The sequence below is a fragment of the Platalea leucorodia genome (assembly GCF_965183815.1).
Source record: "Platalea leucorodia genome assembly, chromosome: 2".
NCBI classification, from domain to species: domain Eukaryota; kingdom Metazoa; phylum Chordata; class Aves; order Pelecaniformes; family Threskiornithidae; genus Platalea; species Platalea leucorodia.
Window position 1 is genome coordinate 4,873,896 of NC_138824.1, and position 25,288 is coordinate 4,899,183.

The window sequence follows — 25,288 nt, forward strand, 5'->3', positions numbered from 1 at the left end:
TGACCTTAGACCAGCTACAATCCAGCAGGCAGCGATTCCCGCGGCGCGACTCTGCCAGCTCTCTGCCAGGGCCTCTTGCATGCGATCGGGCCAGCTATTAGCATCCAAACGGTATGAAAGCTCTCAGAATAAATAAGCAAGAAGACTAAGTCAAACAGCCTGTGTGAAATGGCACCATCGAGCAAGAAGTCATCCAGCCAAGGCAGTTTTCGGCACTCGAACAGCTCTGCGGTACGGCATGTAAGCAGCTGCTGTATGCTACAGGCTGAGAGCAAGAGGTGATCCATCCCAAACTCACGATGGGACAGACCACAAAATCATCAGGGGGAAAGTCAGCCTTTCCACAAGTCACTTAAAAAAAGACCTGAAAATACCTGAGCTTGCATATTTTGCTCACCTTAAACTCCTGCTGAAGTCACTGAGATCAAGTCCTAAGTCATATTCAGCTGCTGATTTACTCAGTGAAGTATTCTGTTAATGCATGAAAACCTATGACTTGTAACCTCCACAGCTATCACATGCTGCTGCGACAGTGCCTACACTGCCTACTGGGTTTGGTACCTTATAACCATTATCAGTAAGGGTAATTTATCACGCAGAAGAATTTACCATATTTTAGCAGAAGGAAGGAACCTGTATGTTAAAACTAATCAAGGGCAAGCTTTTCTTTTAATGACAAACCAGTGAAGACCAAACAACCAGAGAAGTGTAACCAAGGAGAAAAATTTGCCCCTAACCTTTCATCCTCTTTCACAATAATCTTATTTTTTTCTCTTCGATTTTTAACCTTCTCTGTCACCACCAGCACTAAAAGCTGCTTTTTTTCCCCCCTTTTGCTGGAAGAACAAACAAACAGTTGCCATTTCAGTCAAAGCAATGTTATTCTTCGGCTGGCTGGCACTGGTTTCAGCTCACAGGGCGGTCAGTTCCTTTGGCTCCCATCCAGAAAGCTGAATAAACCGTTCTGGCAGTAAGTGCAACTCTGTTTGGGCTCAGAAATCAGTGCCTCAGACCTGTTTCCAACCTGAGCGCCTCCAATTTACAGCACTCCAATGCCACAGGAAGCACACCAGGCCAATCTGAAACTCAAATATATTTGAAACAAAGCTTTCTTCAATGCTCTTAGGTCTTTTTTCTACCCTCTTCTTCCTCCTCTCTTTAATGATTGCAGGTTGGAATTTAATGCTCTTATTTCTGCCAGAAGTTTGGCTTTTGCAACAAGTACTTCATCCAGGTGAGCCATTTCCTCCAAAATGCACAGCAGTGACAGAAATCACAGGCAGATCCTTATAATCTTTTCCCTTTTTCTCACTTCCCACCTTTTATATGAAGCACTCTGAGAGTCGAGAAGAATTTTCCTGAAATTACAAAACTTATGTTTTTATAGACATGCAGTCACCCAGTGCAAGACTTTGGACTCTCGCAGTGCGAAATGGAAAACATAAGGAAACTTGTAATACAAGAGAAACTAGGGTTCAGTAAGTGCAAAGGCTAGCTGGACGGATTAAAACTGCAAGACTAGGCACTTAAGACTCCCCTTATGCTCCGCTCTCTGGCAGAATAACGCTAACAGCAGAATTCCACTTTACGGGGATAAGGGACGGGGCATGGAGCTGCTTGTGAAAAGGGCAGCCGACGTGAATGCAAAGTTTGAGAAATGGTATTGAGCGCTGTGTTTCAGTGCTCAAGTTATTATTTTCTCTTTCCTCCCTTCATTTTTCACACCATTAAAATTCCACCTCAGACACCAGACTCAAAATGAACAAACAAACACGCATTGTTCGGTATCAAAACCCACGGGCGCTGAGGCGGCTGCTGCTGAAGCTGCAGTGACACTTGAGCTGGGCCGGCAGAAACCACTCAGGCGGTTCATGGAGGGAATGCCAGAGTGACAGATTAAGTACAAAACTAATCCACACGTTGTGTTTCCACTGCACAGGTGCGTTCAGGGATTATCTTTCTGCCACGCAAGTCACTTATGCCAATCTCTAAAGATCCTTTCTCTTTCCTTCAGTTCCTCAGTCTATCTGAAATAAGCTTTCCATGGCTACTGTGCTGAAAAACTTCCAAGGAAATTAATTCTGTAAAACTTTGAACGTTATCATTACCTCTTGGACACAATAATTTATCAGTCATTGTAGCATGCAAACATCCTACTCTCCTAGCATCTGAGCAGATGAAAGTTTTCCACATTCTTTAAAGGGACCTGATATTACTCTCCTCCAGTGCCCTGCAAAGAACAATTTGGAAAAAAAAAAATATTAAAGCTTTAAGACCACCTCTAAATCCTGCACATAAATATTACACTAAGCCAAGATGGAGACAAATAGTAAAAAAGATGCAAGAGCCCTGAGATGTATTTGAAGTTGTCAGATAAAAGTCAGCACATACAAACTCCCATTTAGAAGCAGATGTAATTTGAAGAGGTTCTACTTAATGGACGGCACAGCGAATATGGGCTCTGGTTTCCAACAAAAAGTGACATGCAGTAAAATATTTAGGCAATCTTTGGAGGACTACGTAGCATTTCATAAATTAAAGGGCTTTAGTCAGCTTTCCACGTGACAGCAACCAACCCGCAGTTCAGTCCGAGAAGAACTGTTTGTGTTTTATCCCAAGATGGATTGGAGGAACTTCTGGCATGGGCTGACACTGATAGAAACCGCTCAAGAGTTTTTACAGAGAAGAAATGGAAAACAAAGCAAACTGTTTTAAATAGAAGCTACCACAACATTCAGCTCGAACCTAAATTCCCTGTTCAGAAATTCATGTGACTAAAAACTAAGACACAATTTTCAAACATGTACTGAAGGCGCCTTTGCAAATTTCACAACTATGTTTGAAAATCTTTTATTTCTCATTCCATTAGCAAACAGGATATTTTATGCAGATCTAGACAGATGTAGCACTTGGATGTCTAGCTCCATATTTTTGTATTTTATATGAATTCCATGCACGAACATTGTGGTTGTCTGTAAACTGGGAAAAACTCCTGATCATACCAAATCATTTTCAGCAGGTGAAATCAGGTCTAGGAAGTGGCTCACAGACTGTTAGAAATCAATTGCACCGAAGCGCTCAATTGTGTTAAGTGTCTCTGTGTAGCTTTTGGGAGAGAACATAGTGTAGTGGTTGTTACAGAAAAGGGAGAATAAGGGGAGATGAATCCCGCCGTGATGGTATCGCAGAATGCCTGGGTGACCTCGGGCTAGTCACTTGTGACCTCTATAAAATGGAGATAATCACACTTATCTGATTCAAGGAGGTACCCGGAGACCTACTGTTTCCTAATTGCTTAGAGATATACACCGGAAAGGTACAATATAACTTCTTCTGCTATTAAAAACAGTTACATGGCTTACGTTTCTGGAAATATCTACTGGTGACAAAATAGATTTTACCCATCTGTGTAAAAGTGTCAAGTACTGCTATTATTTTGACCTCATTGATAAAGAAAGGATGGGTGGTCTGGTAGACTGAAGCACATTTTGGCTGGAAGCTATTACCCTTTGAGACGACCTCTTGTTTCAGGTTTCATTGGTGTATCAGAAAAGTTACAGGCAGCAACAGTAAGGATTCCTGTAACTCATTCTACAAAACCACTAAAATCTGCTTTGTCTCCTCTGACTTGCTACTCCTCTGTACTAATCCTAATGATATTTTTCCTAATCAAGCATACGTTAATGGCAGGAAGCAATGTCACTCCCTTCTGTTTTTACCTGACCTTTCTTTCTTTGGGTACTCATTGCGTATGTAAAGCTATACCAACCTCAGTTGTCCCACGCTATTAGAGAGGTGTAGAAAAACTGACTGCAATACGAACAAGGGCAGCAAAAATGATGGTAATTTAAGAGGAAGAATGAATTGTAAAACAAAATGCCTGAGTGAGGAACTATATGGCTTGAGGTAGAATGGAGATGGTTGTGATAGTCTCATGTAGCCATTCGGTTTTAGGGAGAGAGGTTGTTTAACGTGCTTTGGGCAGGAGTTATGTAAACTGAGTAGCAAGGAAAAGAGCTGATTTACATTAAAACATAGCACAAGCAACCATCAAGTGGTAGTAGTTTTACTGTTGAAATGTGACTCTGGGGAATTTTTACAAAATCTCCACATTTGGCCAGGCAGGGTAAGGCAAGAAAGGGGTCAGTGTGTAAGCACTAGTTTTAACCTGGAGTAATCCATGCTGATTTTCATTTCACCACAACAATTTTATACCAGAAATACCTACGCAGAATCCAAATATCGGCACCTCTGTCTAACGTACTCATTTACTACAAAGTATCCTTGTTTTACCACCTCAGTGTGTTTGCCAGGACAAACCACTCTGTCATTTATATCTGTAATGCACCCACATGTGCTTCAACACCCGACTTGACTAATGCAGGAATCTTTATGCCGTGCTCCTTATGAAATGCTGTGTCCTATCACGTTGCCACGATACTGCCGCTAGATTTATAGCTATAACTAAATCATCCGATCATACCACTTCTGTGCTGTGCTTCTTCCATTACCACCTAATGTATCAAAAGCATCGATTTTACACTTGTGAGCTTTCCTACCGAAGCCCTCCAAGGTCTTGCAGCACTTTATTATATCCCAAGCCCACTCCCATAGCTGTCATGCTAATGAGGCATGTGTCGCTACTTTAATTTTTCTGAAGCAGGTCGCAAAGCTCAGTTCTCCCCTCATGTGGGAGAACCTGGAGTCCAATTCCTGAGCTGTCATGGCTGGCTGATTTTGAATAGTGCATATGATGACAGAGACTCTCCTATTACTGGCCTGGCCACCACAACACCCCTTCCCCCCAAATGCTGAAAAGAAATATAGCCACTTACGGTTTCAGAATGCTTTTCCCTATTTGCAGCATGTTGTACTTATCGAACGCCTATTATCCTGAGGTGTCCAAAATGCTGAAATTATAACCTGCTTAACCTCAATAATTCTGAGAGGTGGATTTTTGTCTCCACCATACAGGTCTTAGTTAGACAGAAAGAAAATGAAACATACCAAGAGTAAGAGACTACATTGGTGGGATATCTAGAAATACCCTGAAAACATAGAGAAATTTAACATAACAGAAAAAAGCTCAGATCATCCAGAAAGGGGCAATAAATTTTAAGACAGTGGGTAAAAACTGCCTGTAATTTACTTCTCTGCCAGGGCATCTTCAGTTAGGACAGGTAAGAAAGACAAGAAGTGACAACAGTAATTTTTAGGTGACTGTGAAAGGCATCCCAAACACCCTTGCTATATTTTGCAGGGGTCAGTTTCCGAGTCATGCTGATGTCCTAAGGAGTGAAAGGTTAGGAACAATTAGGAGGCAATTAATGAGGGCCAGTCCTGCCTTCTTATTTTGACCACTCTTACCAATAAGACTACTTACTGTTTGATACAGCTGCGATGAGTAAAGGGGGCAGATTCGGGCTTCAGGAGTTCAAGTAACACGGAGTCACTGGTCTTTTGCCCCACTACTGCTGCCTTTAGGGAACGGTTGTGTATCTTCGTGCTACTTTGACATGTCAATATCAGCTGACCTCTTGTAAGCAGAAATGTGATATACTAAATGTCTGAATTTTATTAGCTTCTGTCATACCGTCTTATGATTTGTCTTTTTGCTACGCTTTCTCTGCTTTATATGGGAAAGGCTTTAATTAAGTAGGCTTCCGTTAACAGGCCTAATTATTACATGGAAAGAGAAAAAGGGTCTATTAAATCTTCCCTGTTAAAAGTCAGGACAGACTTTGAAGACACGTTACTAAAAGGGTGCCTAAACTTTGCAGCATCACCATCCCTTAGATACAGAGGCGTGAGCACTTGTTAAAAGCCAGCAATAAAGCCCTGCGATGCTGTGGACGTGTCAGCAGAATGGAGTGGGAGCACACCACCAGTATTTTTTTATTTTCAATCAAGAATCCCCAAAGCTTGCAAGAATCAAACAACGATCATTATCTCCCATTTTATTCACGGAAGAGTCCGGCACCAGCATTTAGGTCACTTGGCCAAGGTTGCAAATTGTCACCAGTCTTCTGACTCCCATTTCCAGGCATTACTTAGTACAAAATACTGACCTTGGAGTCACAGACTTTGAGCTACTGCCAATCATGCATTTAAAACACTATACCAGCTATTCCATCCCTATTTGGGGTTTTTGTCTCAATTCACATGGCGGGAATTAAAAACAAACAAAACTTTTAACCCTTCAGATTCTGGTGTTTTCCAAATTGCCAGCAAAATTAATTCTTATGTGGGATGCGAATACCAGGGCTCATAGTCCTCAAAGGCTTAACCCAATTGACTCGTAAGGAACTGTGACAGTCTTTCATATAAATCCCTCCAAGATCAAAGGCTTCTTCTGTGCCATAACTGCCTGTCACATCAGCTTTACTACCAAGCATGGGCACTAAGGGCTTGGTCCTGCTGTTCGACACACGGTTAAGGATTGCCCTCTCTTGAACAAAACAACCCTACTGCTTTGCACCCAGGTGCATATGGGAAGTAACTTCAAAGGATACACCGTGGTTCATACGCTCACAGCAAGAAGCTGCACTATCCCCTCATGTCATGTTCCAAATATCATTTTTCAGAAAACTTGTGCTGTATCCACAGAAGGCACTTTCTTCTCTGAGTTACTGCCTCAAACATGTTAACCCAATCCTTTCCCTTCTACTCAGAGCCTGAAAGCTTTCACCCAGAATACCTAAAGCTATCACTGCTTTAGTTGAAGAATTCGTTGGGGTCCCATGATGGTTTGAAAGCTGTGGTTGAGATTAATAGTGTGTTACAATAAACACAGTGAATAATGCAAAGCACAGAAACGATGGAGGAGGAAGTGGGGGGAGACATCTTCTGAGGCTATGCGGTTACTGGATGTTTAGTTTGAACGAACACACAGGTCAGAGCGAGACTTCTGGCATCTTCTCCCTTACAAATTAATCACTGGTTCACAGTGGCCAGCAAATTTCAGCTTATAAATAAAGTTCAAAGCCCCCAGGTCCTCATTTTAAAATGGAGACGTATGGCTTGCAAACAGCTAATGGAACAAGCCTTCCCAAAGTTTGAGCTCATTCCCAACTGAGAGATCCATTTCCCAGTAATAACACAACGCAGCCACAAGTACACGAGCATCAGACTTCCTTCCTGTATTTTATAATACTTTGCACTTCCACACCGGCTTTTATCTGGTGAATGGAAAAAGTTCTGATGAACATCAGCTATGACTTTTCAAAGTGTAGAAGACACACAACCCTGCAGGAACTGAGAGCGCACACTGCCTCCTACAAGATCCTCAGCCATACAGACATCAGCTCAGAGATGATACATACCCAGAAATAACAAGTTCAATGCTGTGCACGCAGAAATCAGAAAAGATTTAGAAAAGAAGATTAGCTTACTCCCTGAAACTTGATGTCTGCAAGTATGGAGCCATGGGTCCATAGCGTAAACCATGCCTAGCTCAAGTGATATCATACAGATGAGGAAATGGTTTGGAAGGATGCTGAAGCCAATGGCTTGCTATATCCTCCATCTACAATGGAGAAAACCGAGGTTAAGTTTTTTAGCTGAGAAGCCTGTGGCAGAAACCAGAAGGCTGAATTCCTACTACTCACTCCAATCTCTGGACAACTCTGCCTTCAATGTTTTGTTCTTCTAAAGCTGCCCAGAAGCATTTTTTCCGCACAGAATCTGCTCCTTTGGGGGCTTTGTTTCATGTTAGTCACAAATCTCTCACTATAACCTGAGGTAGACCAAAACACTGGCAGTCCTGCAGTGAAAAAGCATCTAATGGGCCATAAATTAATGTTTCATTTCCTTTAATAGTGTAATGATTAATTCCTTCTTCAGAGCAAGATTTTGTTGCACATTCGATAGTTACACTATAAAGAAAGAAATGGGTGTTTTTTAACATCGAAAAGGATCAAAGCCAGAATGCTGCTATTTTTGTTTGTGCTCTTGTAGCTTGACTCTTCAAACAGATTTTTCTCCCCAATTTTGTAAAGAAAAAGGTAAAAAACTTCCATCTCAGATGAGACCTTGCACAGCTTGTCAAGTTTCAACCCACAGTGAATTTTTACTGCAAATATAAACCTCTGAAAGCAGGGGTTTCTAATGGAAATGCTGACATAACCTTAACTATACCAATGCTGCTGTAATGCTCAGGTTACCAGGAATATTTCTGCTGCCAATTCAGTTTAACAAGTCTGAATGCATATAATTTGTTCCAGTTGTCTCTCCTCAGAGTGAGGCTCCTTTGTGCACACTTTCCAATGTGGTTTGCATTAAAAGAAAGGAAAAAAACCCTACTCCTATGTAAATTCATATACACACTGATACGGTTTTATCACAGCTAAAAAGCTATAAATCTGCTTTAACTGATTCAGTGTGTTCCCTACTGGCCTGGAAAGGTGACTCATTTCATTGCTGCCCTTCACTGAATGTGACAATCATAACTTTGCTTTGTTCTCTTTGGGATATTTATTCTTTGCAAAAAAAAAAAAAAAAACAACCACAACCTGACTTGTATGTATTCATATTATCCACTCCTGACCAAACCTCTCCCTGTTTGAGCCAAAAGGATTTTAGCTGGGTCAGGATTTGACCCTCGTTATGCCAGGAATCTAATCCAAATGCCTCCCCACCGATATCAGCGATAAGAATCTAGTCCTGTGGCAAATGATTTGCTTCTCACCTTTGGCTCATCCTGAAGCCAAACAACTGCCAGGTTAAACAAATACTCTCAGGATGCAAAGTGAATTCATGGGGCAAGAGCTCAAGTGACAGCAAGGCAAGCGGGCACTTCTGGAGCTTCGTGTCCTCCGAAAAATCTGCAGCTTGCACACTGAAATCTTTCTGACCTTTCCTCCTGGTAGGAAAAGTGAAACGGGAGGAACAAAAACTCAACAGGACGGCTCCACCGCTCAGTGACTAGGAGCAGGAATAATTCATGATCTGATCCTCCTCACATCTGCCAGTTTACAGCTTCTTACTTCATCTTCCAGGGTTTAAGAGGCAATGGCTGATGCTTGGCAATGCAAAACCTGAACCTTGTTCTCATCTTTACAAAAGAGATAAATTTGGAGGAATGATTCGAGGACAAATTTTCAAATATGCCAGTGAATTTTTGGATGGTTTCAGTGAATTCAAGTAGATGACACCTGTGAAAATCAAGCCAAAATGACCAGATTCAGGCTCCTAACTACCTTCTGAGGCTCCTATGGACCCATAGTCAGCCACAGCTCTTTGCACAATGAGTGGAAAGAGAGGAATCTCCTCAGAATGATTCAGACCTTGATGGCCTGAAATGCCTCTAACTAAACTGAAAGCTTACGATTAATATGTCTCTTGTTTAGTTTTCTGACTAAAATTAAGAGGGAGGAATTTAGGTCATAGTGTCTCAGGCTAAACTCTGAACATGTTCCCAAATTAGAGGATAAATTCAGTGAAAAATTATGTAAAATCAGTTTTCAAAAGACTTTTTTCCAAGCATCTCTCCTACCCCCCTTTTTTTCAATCGTCACTGTTCTAAAAAATTGTTATTTTATTAAAGAATATTTTAAAACTACTGCTAAACTAAACATCTTTTTAAACCTTTTCACTCCTTAAGATGTTTTTCCGGAACTTCTGAAATGTTGTGGGGGTGTGTGCTACTGTTAAAAAGGTTTTAATAGGGAACACAATAATCCAAAGAATATTTTTAATTTTTTAAAAGACACTTGGAAAATGATTTGCTATACCTTCCTATTCCTCAGTTTCCTTTCTGCAATTATGAATTACCATTATGAGTAACACCAACTGCTAATGGGCTCTGCAAATCTCTGATAAAGGATGCAGAGATTCATTGTTACTTAACACGCTTACTTGAGTAGTAAAGAAAGAAGCAACAGGAAGCACTGTGCAAGGACAAAACACAGCAAGAGAATAGACCCTCCGTCCAGAAGCCTTTTTGGAAAGAAAAAGAAAAGACTTACATAAAAGAAAATTGAATTTAATTGGGATTTATTATTAATTATTAGAGGAGCAAAATATCAATTATTAAGCTTACATTATCAAAGGTTCTTTTGCTCTCCTCAGTCAGATTCCTGAAAATTCTCCACTTCTAAGAAGCCTTATATGATACCATTCTTTCCTTGAAATGCTTTAATATTCTGCGTCTTTTGGGCTCCCTGCCGCAGTATGATTTCTCTGTGACTGTCTCTTCCATCTCAGTGTTGTAAACACCTAACCCTGTGCTTGAGCAGGACTCCTACAAGACAACTCATGTGTCTGAAGTCGGACCTGGAGATCAGAGGAGTGATGCCTGATGCAAAGCAGGCTGACGCTAAGTTCAGCCCTGCAGCTGGTCACACTGGGCTGCAGAATGAGTCTGAAAACAGCCATCTCTGTGTGGCAGACTATGCAGTACCAAACACATCAAGGATACTAAAGAAATAAACACTGAGCACGTACACGATAGATTAAAAACTTCCAGTAGAAAGTGCCCTGTATTTCTGGAAGATGACTTCCATTTAGATACTGAAGGAATCCAGCCATAGTAGCAGTAGTGGCAGATGATCTGGTCAGTTATTCACTGTAAAGTGCCAGAAATCCACAATGTATATCAAATCAAACTATTTCAGAAAACATAAATAAGGCTGTAGTAATCCTTATCAGCCTTTTTGTGAAGGATTTATCTTCATAAATCTGGACCAAACCATTTAATAAAAAGATGGAAAGTTCTTTCTGAAGAATAGGAAAGAGAGGTAAATTAGAAATGGTGATGGTCTCCAACAGCTCAAGGCTGATTATTAAAGATAAAAAAACCCTGAACAGAAAATAGGACACATTCTTTAGGACACAAATCAGGAGGTCTAGACTGGTCCAATTTAGTTAGAAATGAGAAGGAACATCTCACGGAAACCTACTGCTTCAAATTGTCCAGCACGCTAAATAAAGAAACAGTGGCAAAGGCAGGACACAAATCTGCATTCACTCCCTGACCATGGATTTTGTTGGCCAAGTGGCTCGCTCACGCACATGCCACCAAGTAGAAGCAGCACGTTGTGTTTTTTTCGGCTTCTGAGGACAAACTGGTCCTGATTTGGCCTGTTTTCCACTGAAATCAAGGATCCTATGGAAGTCGCACTCATCTCCTAGGATCTGACCCTGGAATATTTACATACATACCCAACATGGGTTTCCCTCCTCCCCTCCGCTGACAACCCAATCTGTGCCTGAGGTGAGGGCTGCATTGTCCATGCTTCGCACAACGCTGAACACTCCTCTTGGAATTCAAAGTCTAATAGCACAGTGAATCATGCCTGCCTACCGCCTCTCTCGCTCTCTCCAGCAGCAATGTCACTTTGGGTGACTGGCAGCGTGACCCTCCACTGCTGCTTTTTTCGAGAATAAATGCCCTTAGTGGTAGCAAAGGAACAGGACTGGTTCAATCAGTGGGGAGCCACAAGAGTTGTTGGAATAGGGATGTATTTGAGGGAGAAGCCAAAGAAATTGAGATACACATATTCAGAAGTGGGTGATAAGACTCCAAACTGTATTAATTCCTTCCTACAGAGACTTTAGTAGACGTTACCTCCAGTGTCACCTAAGTAATTTCTAAGACTGGAGAGTCAGTTTTAGATTTTCTTACAACTTTCTGCTATCTCCTTACTTCTGCTAGAATTAAATAAAATCCATGCCCTGTTCTCTAAAATTGTGTTTGAGAATATTAAAATGCCCCAAACGAGAGGTGATTTTGGATTTTGCGGCTCCCATCTGCAGAGGTTGTTTCAAATGTCTACATCCAGCCTTCCTGTCTGCCTGATACGAGCAACTTAGAGAAAGACACCAGACCCCACAGACTGACAAAAGCACACTTCACATCGAATGCCTGCTCACTGATGAAAGAGCTGGAAGAAGTCACGCACTTTGGCTTTGACTACGAGGCAACGCGGTCAGCGTTCTCAAAGGAATTTAGATGTCAGCTTTCCACAGATTTCATATATTTTTCAAAATCTGTTCTTTGTCACTCTACACATCAGCTCCCCATGGGGATAACAGCCATTTCCCTCCCTCACAGCTGTGCTGAGCAGAGATGTACCTGCTAACGTCCCCAGTGCCACAGCTGCGGATGCTGAGGGAAGTGGACAGCATAGTCAGGCTGATGTGCTCTTCCTAAACACCATTTCCTAAAGACTCTTGATTTTTTTTAAAAATTTATTTTTCATGTTATTTACTGGTTCAAATGGAAGAGAGCTGCTGCCTCCGAGCCAATCACCAACTTCTACATCCCCCTCCTTGGCCAGTCAGCATCCTCCCTACAACCCCACGGCTCGCGCTTCTCCTCCTGTAGTCAGAGACTACACGGACCGATGTTCTGATCCAACACAGCATTTGTTAGTTTCTTAAAACAATCAGATTAGAGATCGGATGCCTTCAGACAGTTCTGGCTTCTCATCAGTCATATACATAATTATCTACACACCAGTATATACATATACTGACTGATGAGAAACCTGAAGAACTAATTAGTGTTTCTGAATGTGCACCAAGATACTCCAAGGCAGCCTACTTTTCAAATAGTGCTGAAATCCTCAAATCAGGAAATTTTAAGGTTTCTGAAAGGAAACATCCTGAGGTGCTTGAGAGCGTTGGGGTTGTTCAGCCTGGAGAAGGGAAGGCTCTGTGCAGCCTTTCAGTACTTAAAGGGGGTTTGCGAGGAAGACGGAGAGAGATTTTTTGCCAGGGCCTGTAGTGATAGGACAAAGGGTACTGGGTTTAAACTAAAAGAGGATAGAGTTAGATTTGTTATAAGGAAGAAATTATTTACTATGGGAGTGGGGAGACACTGCAACAGGTTGCTCAGAGAAGCTGTGGATGCCCCATCCCTGGAAGTGTTCAAGGTCAAGTCTGACAGGAGTTTGAGCAACCCCATCTGGTGGAAAATGTCCCTGCCCATGGCAGGGGGGTTGGAGTAGATGATCTTTAAAGGTCCCTTCCAACCCAAACCATTATTTGATTCTATGAAACGGAGACAGTCGCATCCTAGTTACTTTGGGTAATTTCAGGTAAAATAAAAAATCTTCTGGAGTTGGCATATATAAAAATAAAAGCTAAAATGTCCAAGCCTGAAAAGTCTTTTTTTCCTTAAAGGTAAGTACCTGCTGATAGTATAGGTAAAATAAGAATTGTGGATTTTTAATGTTCTAAATTACTTTTATCTTACAAGTAAAAAAACCCCAAAGAGTGGCTTGTAATACATCCAATACAAAATTAAAAGCCCTAAAAGACGCCTGCATATTTATGTACTTATTACCTTGTTCCAGCCTTCATTTGAAAGTTTAGTTGGACATTTTCCTGGAAGTGTAGAAATAATATTATGGACATTATTACCTTTCTGGAATGAAAGGAACTTAGATAAAGAATAGCCTACTGTATCTTCAAAAAGTAGCATGTTTCTTAAGTTCCATGTGCATTATATTTGCAATTTACATGGGGATTTGTAACAGCGGTGCTGCTCCCTGGGTGTTACTTACTTTGGATGGACTTCTCTAAGGCTGAGTTTACACAGCTGTGGAAGGAAAACCTAGCCACAATCAATTAAAAAGTGCAACACAAATCCTTTGGACAGCATTCTCAGCCTGTCCTGCTGTTGAGACAGCTACTATTCTCTGAGAATGAGTGCTCTAACTGTATTAAACTTAGTCCTAACCAAAATAAGCTTTTACTAATTTTCACCATTTAAGGAACATAAAGACCTGCCTTTGTCATTTAAAGTTTAAGCTGACTAAGCCTCATAGAAACAGAAAGTTAAGGAACTAAAGCAATTAAATCCATTTACAGAGGTCAGGGGAGTCTCTGGGTTTTAGACATGATGGGCTTGTATGGTCTGTGCTCCTTATTCATGGGAAACTCTCAGATTATGGGTTGATAGGTGGCATAATAAGTCACCTTTGTTTTCCTCCTGATAGCAGAGTGACGCTGAGCGGATCCTAACAGGTCACCAGTGTGCCGGCATTACCTGCACTTCTGATTACTGAACAACTAGAATGAGCACGCAAATGAGACCCCAGACGCCCTGTCTTTGTGTGGGACATATTTATTACCAACCTGCTGAATCCTACACACAAAGAAGGCCTCAGGGAATGTAGCATGTCTACAAGCCGATGCAAAAAGCACTGAGAAAAAAAAGAGGATAAATAAGCAGGCAGCTGAAAAGCCTGAAGTCTAACTAACTCACCAGCACATCAATAATACAATAATGTCGTCAACCCACTGTGGACTCTCAACAATGCTTTTTCTGTTGTTCAGCTAATTAGTAAAAGAAGAGATTAAGGTCTTTAATCTCACTTGCTTTCTCTTTCTTCCCTGTTTTTACCTGGAGGGTGTCCGTGAATGGGTACATATATATCCCCTAAATGAACAAAGAGAAAGTACATACATTATGATGTTGAAAACATGAGGTGGAGTGTGAGTTTGGCTTTATTTTCAACAAGAGGGTCATCTACATGATTTCAGATTTCAATGTACTGCGACTGCAAGGAGTCAGATGTGTGTGTGTCTCTGTGTGTGTGTGTGTGTGTGTGTGTTACAGGGTGGGAGGGGAGGGGGGAAGCTGAACAGAGGATATGAATTTTAAGCAGTTTCCTGAATGAATAAGACACTGTATTTCCCCCTACTCTTCTTAAGATGACAATTCAGAGGAGATAACCTTCTCCTTTGAAAAAACCTGAAGAGAAAGTTTGGTTTTACCATAACAAATGCAACAAAAGAAAACAAGAGGGAAGCTGGGAAAGGGGTGGTGGTGAGGGGGGACAAATTAAATGTCAAACTTTCTCTCCTTACTTGGAGATAACGGCATACTAGGAAGCCTTCTTAGAAGCTTAACATAAATGGAGTTAAGCTGTTGCCAGCTGCAGTAAACCTCTCTCTCACCTTTCTTTCTTTCTTTCAAGATATCTTTGAATGCCTTCTCCGTCGTCATAAATCAGACCTGTGAGCAATTATCACTCAAGCAGGATGGCAGCGGCCTGAGTGGTCACTGCTATTCCACTGCTGTAATCTGCACTTCGTCAGGTTACACCACCCTTGATGAAATTTCACATTTCTATGCCAACGAGTGCTACCTCTCCGTTTACGACTCATTGTCTTTGCAGCAGAGAGCTGTGAATCTCATTCCTCTTCTTGAAATTTGTTTAAGCAGTGTGATCCGTCCAGCGGTGCTGAGCACCGCCAGCTCCCGTTTGGGGAGTCTCAGAGCATCCCAGAAGCACCGGGTTGTGCTGCTGCCTCAGATACTTACCCTGAGGGCATCTCTCAGCACCTCTGAGGGAGATGCAGACGCGGACACCCTCCTCTGGCCTCTGAGGCTGAGCACATGGTGCTGATGCCACTGTCACAACTCACAAGGAAACTCTGGGTTTTCGGCATTACTTTTTCCATCCACGTACCCCTTCGGTGACAGGTTCCTGACAGCGGCGGGAGCCTCCGGGCCGCTCTCAGTGCGAGCCCACCTGGCCGCCCTCCCCTCAGCCCCCAGGCTGCACCTCACGGAGAAGGGGGGTTCTTGGGTGTTTTTCAGCCAGAAGAAAAAAAAAAAAGCCCCAAACAAAACCAAAATCCCTCCAAAAAAAAGGAAGGGGGCTCCAGCCTTCAACTCAGGTGAAGTTTCTGAGCTCTGCCCAGGTACCACAGTGGGTGGCTCGTCCCTCACCACAGCCACGCACAGCAGCCAGCACAAACCTTTCCAATGCTGCATTTTCCAGCCTTTACGAGGTGATTTTTTCCCCCACTCTTTTATCCCCCTCCCCAATATTTTTTTTTTTTTTAAACAAAATTCCAAAACCAACCCAAAGGGCACATCCGCACCCCCAGCCAACCTCCATCCCCGCACACCGCTATCAGACGAGCAAGAAAAGTAGGTAGAGAGAGAGTCACTCACCGTTGGCGGCGACACAGAGGTTTCCAGAGCCACTTTTAACTAAGAATGAATTAGGGACAAACTCTTCCTCAGAGTCAGAGTCCGCGGCCGGCTGGGCCGCGCCGTTGCCCAGCAACCGCCCCGGGCCCTCATTGGCCGGCGGCGAGGGGAGAGGGGAGGGGGACTGCTCGGGGGGGGTGGAGGAGGCGGACGAACAACGCAGGGGAGGACCTGCGGGCCACAGACACAGACGAACACAGAGAGAGAAGGGAGGGGGGGGAATAGCAAAAAGAAGAAATAAAATGAACAAAAAAAAGACAAAACACAGAGAGACAAAAAAGTTGAGCTGGGGCACGAGGGAAGGCCGCCCCCCCCTTCCCCTCCCCACGCCTGCCCCAGAGGGGCAGCCCTGCCGGAGGGGCGGCCGGCTGCACATATCTGCCCGCCGGCTGCTCTGAGGGGACCGCCGCGGTCCCTCGGGCGGTAACCGCCCGTTAAAACTCATATCTATCGTTTTTTTAAAAGATTTTGGCATGGGAGGGAGCCCCTGGTGCAAGATAACGCTTCGTGCCGCAAAGTGGGCACTCGCTGTCAGCGAGGCCGAAGTGTCGATGCCAGGCTGCGTTGTACTAAAGAAAAAGTTTTGCCCGACATATTCTGAGGTAAATTATTTCAGATCTCATGTGAAAAGGGTAGCGTCTGTTTGGGGACTGGGTTTAACCATTCCCTTATCGAGTTTATAAGGCAAAGGAACCTGAAACCTGCCTCACGCGGGCAGAAGTTGGAGGAGAGAGCCAGGCATCGCTGTGTGGCTTTGAAGCATGTCAGCAAACTAATGCACTGATACAGGGCAGAAGCAAAGCTCAGCGTCGTTTCATTGATTAAATCATGAGAAATGCAGCAAATTAGGTTCTTAGATAATATTTTACATAAAGCTGCGCCTGGTCAAGGAAGAGCTTCTACTGACTGCAAGGAAATTGGATCAGGTACATGGAGGTTAAGTAGATCCAATTTGAAAAGCATACTGTAAATAATTAATGGTTATCAGGGTCTTATTCCAGTCAGATTTTTAAACAAAACTAGGAAATCAGAAACCCCAAACTGATGAAAAAACTATCAGGCAAACGTGGAGGTCAGATATGTGCAGTACATCAATAAAAACAGGAGGACTATGAACACAGACATATAATAGGTTAAAATACAGGACAATGCATTTAAACATGAGCTTTTCCCCTTGATACATTTGATCTGAAAGTCATAAGGATTGTCTCCCACATTTTCCCAAATACTGAAATATTATCATGCAAAATCAATCAAAATAAAAGAGTAACAGTCAGCACGAGAAAACTAGCAAACTTAAAAAAGATCTGTTTCTAAAAAACCAGATTTTGAACATGACATAGCACACGACATAGCTGTACAGTATTTCTTACTAAACACAACATGAACTCTTTAGAAAAGGACACAAACCCAAAACAATAAAATGGGTTTAACATTTAAATCCCCCAAAGCTGGTTCTGCTAAGTTTCTTTTCACCTTGGTCATCAGTTTTTCTCATGATAAGCCCTTGGATGTCACCTCCCTGGGCATATGCAGATCTTAGGAATTGCTAATTATAATCAGAGCAGAAATTGGGGCGTCGGAGGCAAAGCCTGGGAACCGGGGAGAATATAGGACTCTACCTGCGCTCAGAGACACGCAAGTGACTGTGGTCCCCCAAAGGAGAAGCCAACCTTGGCAGAGAGCCTACGCTTTCTTGCATGACCTGCAGGAAGATGTGAGCCCTGTGTGTTTTGTTACGATCAGCAGTGGAATTGTCTGGGTCGTCTTCTTTCTGACAACCCTCCAGACAGAGATGTTCCTCCTTTAGGAATGCAGCTTTTAAGGAATCTGCAGCCCGCTTCACACTCCCTGACCTTTTTTACGGTGCCAAAGCTGTAACCTTCCCATTGTGTTAACTACCAGTAGGAGCTGGAGAGAGACAGCAAAATAAGGGAGCACGTGCGAGTGGATGAGCACTGCTTTCCCTGCCACAGACCCTGACATGCAAACGCGGATCCAGCTCTAACTCTGATCTGCTCTTGAAGGAGCAAAGTCTCCTCTGCGTCATCCTCGTTGTTGCAATGGAGATTTGATGAGCCCTGACATGTAATAAAGTTTAAAACGTGACTTTGATTTACTATGCATTTGTTACAAAACAGGATGGTATGTATTTCTAATACTGTGTAGTCAGAGCCTGAATTCTAGTGTAATGATCAGTGAAATGGAAAGAAAGTGTTAAACCTATGTCTTCCTATAGACCCATACATTTTTTCAGTGTACTTTGTACCTGGAGGACACATTTTTCCAGCTATTGGGAGAGGCAAACTAGGTTTAAAAAATTATTTCAAGCCTCTGACTCATTTGCCTTACCCAAAGACCAGTAAAAATGCATAAAAAGCAGGTTAATGGTGTGACGACCCCTGACAAAAAAATTTGTGGGGTAAGTAAGTGACAGTAGACCTCCAATGCTCTCCCTGTGTTTTGGTCAGACAGCACGCTTGGCATATCTATACATGAAGTCTGCAGTCCAGACATAAAGACCAGGAGGAGAATGAGCTGAATTTGGAATCGTAACTCTAAAAGCAAAATGTCAGTGCTTTTGTCAGCCCACGTCAGAAACTTTCTGCCGTTTCCACGTGGCTGCAGGTTGGGTGTTTTGGTATGGGCTTTCCCCATCTGACAGTATTGCAATATTGGCAAGGATAAAAGAAAAATCATGAATAAAAAACTAACCCAAAACCTCTTTAATGAAAACTTTGGATTTTAATCATCAACTGCACCATTGCAGAATGCACTTGAGAAGTTCCCGTGGGCTTTCACGGTCGTTACACGCACGTCCAGCGGTGCGTGAGCTGACCTTTACGGGGAGAGGCTCCCTAGGAACGGCGCATACCAGCCGCCTTACTGAGGGCTGCGCTGCGCTGAGGGGCACTGGCACGTACAGCCGTGTTCCCTGGAAAATCCCCTTTTGGGCACGCAATATCGGGGTGGACACAACAGATTTTCCAAGCTGCTGGGTGGAAGGTGGGCGCTGGTCAGCTGTGCTGACAACATCCAGTTAAAATGGACGGGGAGCAAAGCGATACCTTCCTTTTTAACACGTCAGCAGCTCTGTAAGGCAAGGGCGTCTTAAGTTGTGGAGCCTTTAAGAGAATTGCCTCCTTTTCTCTGCTTGGACAGAAACCCAAAAATTAAATCTGACCTTTTCACGAAAAATAAACCAAGAGAGAGATGAAAGAGACAAGTTCGTATCCTTCTCAGACAAGTATCTCACTGAATTTACTGCGACTGCGGGTCCAAGTAAAACAAGCAGGATTCGGCCCATAAACTTTCATTCCAGCTGCCAGAGCAAAATTTCTAATTGATTAGTACAAAATGAATTCGCAGCAATACTGGGTTGCTATGGAACCTGAGCAAGTAGGCCAAGTCACTTTGCGGTATGTGCTGTTTCTCCTTCAAAAAATACAAAACAGAAGGACTAGATAACACATTCATTATGCACACTCTTGCAATTTGGAAGCTAACTCAAAGAAAAACAAAACGGATTCCAAGTATGGGCCCCTTGGCATCAATTTGTAACAATCTTATATATCCGCTTGCCGCGAACAGTCAGAATCGCGTTCTTTGGACTTGAGGCAGGAATAATATAAGTTGACTGTCTCTGTATGAATGATACGTTACTTGCACATATTCAGAAGAAAACAGAACATGAACTTCTATTTTATCTATGTGCCAGTTTTCCAGATTAAGATTAAAAAAAATCAGGGGAAGATATGTTACAGTCTCTGGTAGATTTATGAAAGTACTTAGGAAACACAAACTTTGGAAATAGGTTAACACAAAGAATCTGTTTCCCAGCTTAACTAAGGAACTCTGCAAAAATCAGGCAACCGCTTTAAATTTAGGGAAGAGACAGACCAGAACAGGCTCTAAAGAGTTAGGGGAAAGTAGGACAAACAATAAACATGCCTTCCGTTTATGCTACGCATCTGGCTGTAATATTTCAGAATACTGTGTGTTTCTAGAATTGCTCTGTCTCCTGCAGGATTTGGCCTTCAGAGATCAAGAGCTGATTTAAAACGGGTGTATTCATGCTAGTGTGAAGAGAAGGGCTGCCAGGAATACTGAACACTCAAGGAGATACTTTTAAATGAAGGACAGTAAATTGTTTCATAGACTATCTTCAGTGGATTATACTCATATGTTTACAATTTGTCCCAAAAGAGGTGAAAAAGAGTGGATATGCAAATGCTGACTTTTCACAGAACCGATACCACAAGGCAACGGGATTTAATAGTGTTCGATATACCCAGGATAGTATTATCTGCAATCAATAAATCATTAATATCAGCTTTTTTCCCATAGTACCTTCTTCTATCAAGCTTCAGCCAAGAATCTTTTAGACTTTTACAAGCACTGAGTATGTAAGCTTTGAAATACTGTTGTCGGATCTGTTGGCATCTGTTATCAGATTGCCTGATAAAATGAGGTTGTCTGGGGTGCGGACTTACACTTCTGACAGTCGGGAAACTGAGGCACAGAGAAGCGAAATAATTTGATTCAAAATTACCTCTAATTTTATCTCTAATTGTCTCTAGCTGCTGAAACGGTCTAAAAGGCTGTTTGCCACACTCAAAGCAATTTAAATTAGCAGAATTCCCACCATGGCGGAAGGACGGGGAAGGCGGGCAGAAGTACTGTCATCGCGGTTACCTCAGTACAGCAACGACAGTAGTTCTCACGTAAGAACTTTTGCATTAAGCAAAAGCGTTGAAAATGCTTAGCCTTTATACAACCTTAAAACACGAACGTTTGTAACAATGGTACTGGTGCACCAGTAATGGTAAGCACCATTACAAACAAAAGCACATCACAACACGGCTCTGGCCTTTAAAATGTAGGGCGCTGGTACGCGCCGTGGGTTCACAGGAAGGCTGTGTGAGTGATAGCCGAGCGTACTCTGTAGTGCGTGGGTTGAGTGCATTATCCTGTCGAAAGAAAGAGAGTGTAAACAGATGCACTTCTTTTTTTTTGTCTTCCCCTCACTTTGCACGGTGGTTTTGAGTGATTTTTATTGACATCGAAACTAAATCTTATTGATCTATATTAAAACTGGAGCTAGTCTTGCGCTGGAGAAAACCGTGGCCTGCTTATACGACGGAAACACTTAGGTACCTCTGTCTGATAAAAGAAATTAATTAATAAATAAATCTAAAACTCAGGCAATTTCATCCCACACCGTATCTGATTGATTAAAACCCCACAAGCATGGAGCTGCGCTGCGGGGTTGAGATCTTTTTATGTGAGCGAGCCGTATTTGAGAGGTGACAGGCAGAGTGGGCATCAGGCCGTCCCCAGGCAGCACCTCTGGGACGGACTGCTGACAGCACGCGGGACAAGGTGGGAAGGGCCGTGCCCTGCCTGCTCCTCCGCGTTCCGATCCCCGCAGAATGTAAAAGGCGGTGATTTGCTCCGCTGGTACTTCAGGGCATCAGAGATCCTGCTGGGTTGAGGAGGGGAGCGGGAGAATGTCTGGCATTTTGCTTTTCAAGGTGAAGGGGAACATATTATTTGAAGACGAGCCCTGACTATCACGTGGTAAAAGACTGCTTGCTTAGCTTCCAGGAGCCTCGCTCCCTCAGAGAGGGAGAAAGAAGGAATTTTCCTAAGGGACAAACAGCATTCATGCCTTTCTCGTGGCAGCACATCACGCCTTTCCCATGGACGGCGTAAAACGCCTCTGGAAAAAGAGCAAGCTGAACTAGCTGTCTGGCAAAACATGCCAGTGAATCATAGGAATAAGGAATTGTTGCGCAGATTTATTGCTGTTCTTTAACAATAGGTGGTCACAACATTGTGAGTTCAACGGGGATTATATATCTTGTGTTTAGAATTGATTAAAAAAGCAGTCTTGGAAAACTACTCTTAGTTATTTATATTTCCTGAATTTCCACCTGCACTTATGTTTATTTTATTTAATTTAATTTTGTGTGTTTGATTTATAGCTATGGAGCCAGAGGGGAAAATAAATGAAATAAAGGGGACAAATGAATATCATCTTAACAAGAAAAACCTGGGCAGCTGCCATGTCACCGAAATTAAGAAATGAGTAGTTGGGCCTCAAGAATGAGAAATAATCACATACCCTGTATGAAGACTGGCATATTGGGAAAAAAGGGCCATACAAGGTTAAGAAGGAATGAATAAATTCGCTTGGACTGAAATGGAGTATGAAGAACATATGTTACATGGACTTCACCAGCCTGGCGGGTGATTTGTGTTACTCCTCCAAATTGCGGTTTTTCCCTCCCCGGTGCTATGAAGAGATGCGATGATTTTCTTTATCCGTTTGCCAGGATGGTGCATTTTCTACCAAGGAAGTCAGAAAGTCACTGTCAGCAGGACCTCAGGAACGTTCTTGTTTGTCAGGGCAGGCCATGGGCAGACCTTCCTCCGGGTGGAAAGCGTCTAGAATGGCTGTGGCTCGGTGAGCGGCGAGGTGGTGCTGGGATGTGCAGAAGCACCACAGCTGTCTGCCTGTTGTCTGTCTCTGTCCCACCACAGATCATTTGGGCACGAGCATTTGGGCCTTGTGCAATTATTCCCCAAAGCAGAATGTAGGAAGGGACAAGAAACAACCCAGACCTCAGATGTCCTTTCCCCCAGCTCCTGAGGTTACTAACCTGACCCAAACCAGCAGAAAACAATTATCCACTGAGCAAGATGGAGAGGAGCAGGGAGGAAATTGTTCCCTTCTGAAACGCGCTTGCTCCAGGGCTTGGGGTGCTCTGGAGCAGCACAGCCGCACTTACAATTTTTTGCCAACACAGGAAAATAATACGGCAGATTTTCAGAAAATTACACGGGCAATTGCCTGAGCCGGATACTCAGCTTGCTCATTTGTAGGCACAACAGTAGAAACAGATTGTGTAAGTTAGCTACACGATTTTCTGAAACATCAGTCTCCGAAGCTGAGATTGTCCTGTTATTCAAAAGCACAAACAGGTAATGTGATTTCCAAATGTATGAGAGATTGCTTGTGTCTCGTTCAAAATCAAAGAAATAAGGATCAAGAAAGAAAGGCTCTCTTCTGATAGAGACGGTATAAACAATCCTAATCACCACAGAATATTTATATCATTCCTTGTGAAATATTTACGCAAGTAATTCACATCATCTAAAGTTTTAAGGAAAATGCAAGCCCCTAATTATGGATCAGCATTACAAAAGCTTGCGCAGCTTTACTCAAACCCAACTTGTAAAAGAATAATGTAATCAGTAGGAAGGCTGATGAGCTGCCTGGGAAATGGGCTCTCTCAATCTGACACTAATGCTCTATCTGATCCAAAACACCCAATATGAAGTTCTCTGCAAATGATTGCATGCAAATCTCCTAAAAGGTCCATTTTCCTTTATTTGAACACCAAACTCTAGGCTTTGTAGAAATTGCTTTCTCTAAGCTTAATGCTAACAAAAAGGTTGACACTAGCCTCACAAAACTTCTCCTGATACGCTTGGTCAAGGCAAAGCACCCTTTCATGTTCCTGTTACCCTAGCAGGGAAGAGGTGTTCTACACGGGCCACTGCAAGACTTTTTCACCTGCCCCAGCAAATAGCATTTACACAAATATCTTGCAGGGTGGTTGGCACTAATTTTCTAAAATTAACTTCTGAAGTAATGCCAGAGAAGTCAAAACTGTGGAACGCTAGAAACCAACCAAAATTGCGTGACATTAGAGCCCACCTAGCAGGGAGCAAAGCTAATTCTTCCTATAGCCAAAGCACCAAAACCCCAGCCTTTGGGACCTTCCTGACCGGGGTGGATGGGTTTTACATACATTGTCTGTAAAACAACACGTGGTGAGGAAAACTGTGCTGCTAAGGAATAAAATGTGTATTTCTCCCTGTTAACTAGACAATCACAAAGGAGCGTCTCTTGAAAGGACTGAAGGTTGTGGTTGTTAAGAGAAATCCAGGACTTGTTTGGGGAAGGGAAAGGATAACGTGGCATCGTGCAGCGGTCACTGCAGGGTCTCCCGGCAGTCAGGGGAAGCACAGCCGTGTCTTTCAGAGGCCGCTTACCCTGTCTGCAGCGTGAGCTGGAGTGACTTGTTTCTCTTCATTGGTTACACCGGGAGCCTTGGGTGAGCCTAACGCAGGTTCATAAATGAAAGCGGCATGAACCCTGGGCTTAATGTCTAGAACCTGCCTGAAGATCAGGCAATCTCACTGGGACATTTTTGGCAGTGATATTTCGGTTTGCTCCGTAATACCTAAGTCCCCTTCATATGCGCGGACTTAACACTGCCCTTCCAAGCTCATAGACAAAGGTGCTGTATAGTAGCGATGGAAGTGGAGACTAAAGGCATAGGCAGCTGGAGATAAAAGTTGCAGTGAAGGAGAACTTTGAAGCAATGATATTTTATGCTTCTCTTGGGAAGAAACGTAGTCTGCCTGAGTAAGTACAGTTCAAGGAAAACATACGGCTGCAGGTCTCTGGAGCGTGACAAAAGGGTATCAAAGTTATACTGCAGTGAGAATGCAACCCCTCTACCTGTAAGCTCTCTGGGGAGGAAATTTGGGGTGAGAGGAATGTTGCCTGAATAAAGAGATTGTATCTCTTCCTATTTTGGTTAAAATTACTGTTGGCTTTGGATTTCTGCACTGTATAAAGCTAATGAACTTATTTGTTTAGCCTCTTATATTTACTGGGACAATTTCCTCCTGATCCCACTCTTTATCCCCATTAGGGTTGGATGCTTGCATCCCTAAAATTGTGTGGAAGTCATTTTCCAGTGACTGTTATTTCTTATATTCTAGCCTATCTCCCTTAATTTTGTGAAGACCTTATTGCTTTCATCCCAAGTTTCCCCTTATAAACCTGCACTTCAGCTTTGTTTTCCCAGAAAACTTCCAGAATTCTTGCTAAGGCAAAGAGCCGAAATATAGCTGTGCTCCTGTAGGTGATACTCTTCTCTCCTGGGAAAGACTTCCAGTCAATGGTATTGCCCAAGAAAGTAATGCAGGAGTATGACAATATTATGCCAGAAAATAATGGTGTTGAACCAAAAATTTGGATTTGCTTTATGTTTGTTTCAGGCCTAGAACAACATTAGCAAGTAAAGAGCAGCAGTCACCTGCAAGAAAAAAGGAAATCGGTAGCGGGAAAGTTTTAGGTTATTGAATGGCATTTCCAGTCCAAAAATGGGAACAATTATTTTTCCTCCAAAATGACTCTATATCTTTCAGCAGACAACAAACCAGCTTGCAAATGCAATAGTAAGACTTCAGAAAATTTCAGAGACATCATTGATGTTATTGTTTTTTTCTCCAAAACCTTGAATAAGATCTTTA

The 25,288-nt window shown here is 42.8% G+C and overlaps 1 protein-coding gene across 1 annotated transcript in view; it reads right to left on the minus strand.

Annotated features, from left to right (window-relative positions):
- TENM4 (teneurin transmembrane protein 4) overlaps window positions 1-25,288 on the minus strand; it is a gene marked incomplete at its 3' end in the record, with an annotated part of 426,912 nt that overhangs the window by 271,017 nt on the left and 130,607 nt on the right. Inside the window, exon 4 of the mRNA XM_082337632.1 lies at window positions 15,914-16,123. Coding sequence (XP_082193758.1) covers window positions 15,914-16,123 — 210 coding nt within the window. The remainder of the gene's footprint in view (window positions 1-15,913; window positions 16,124-25,288) is intronic.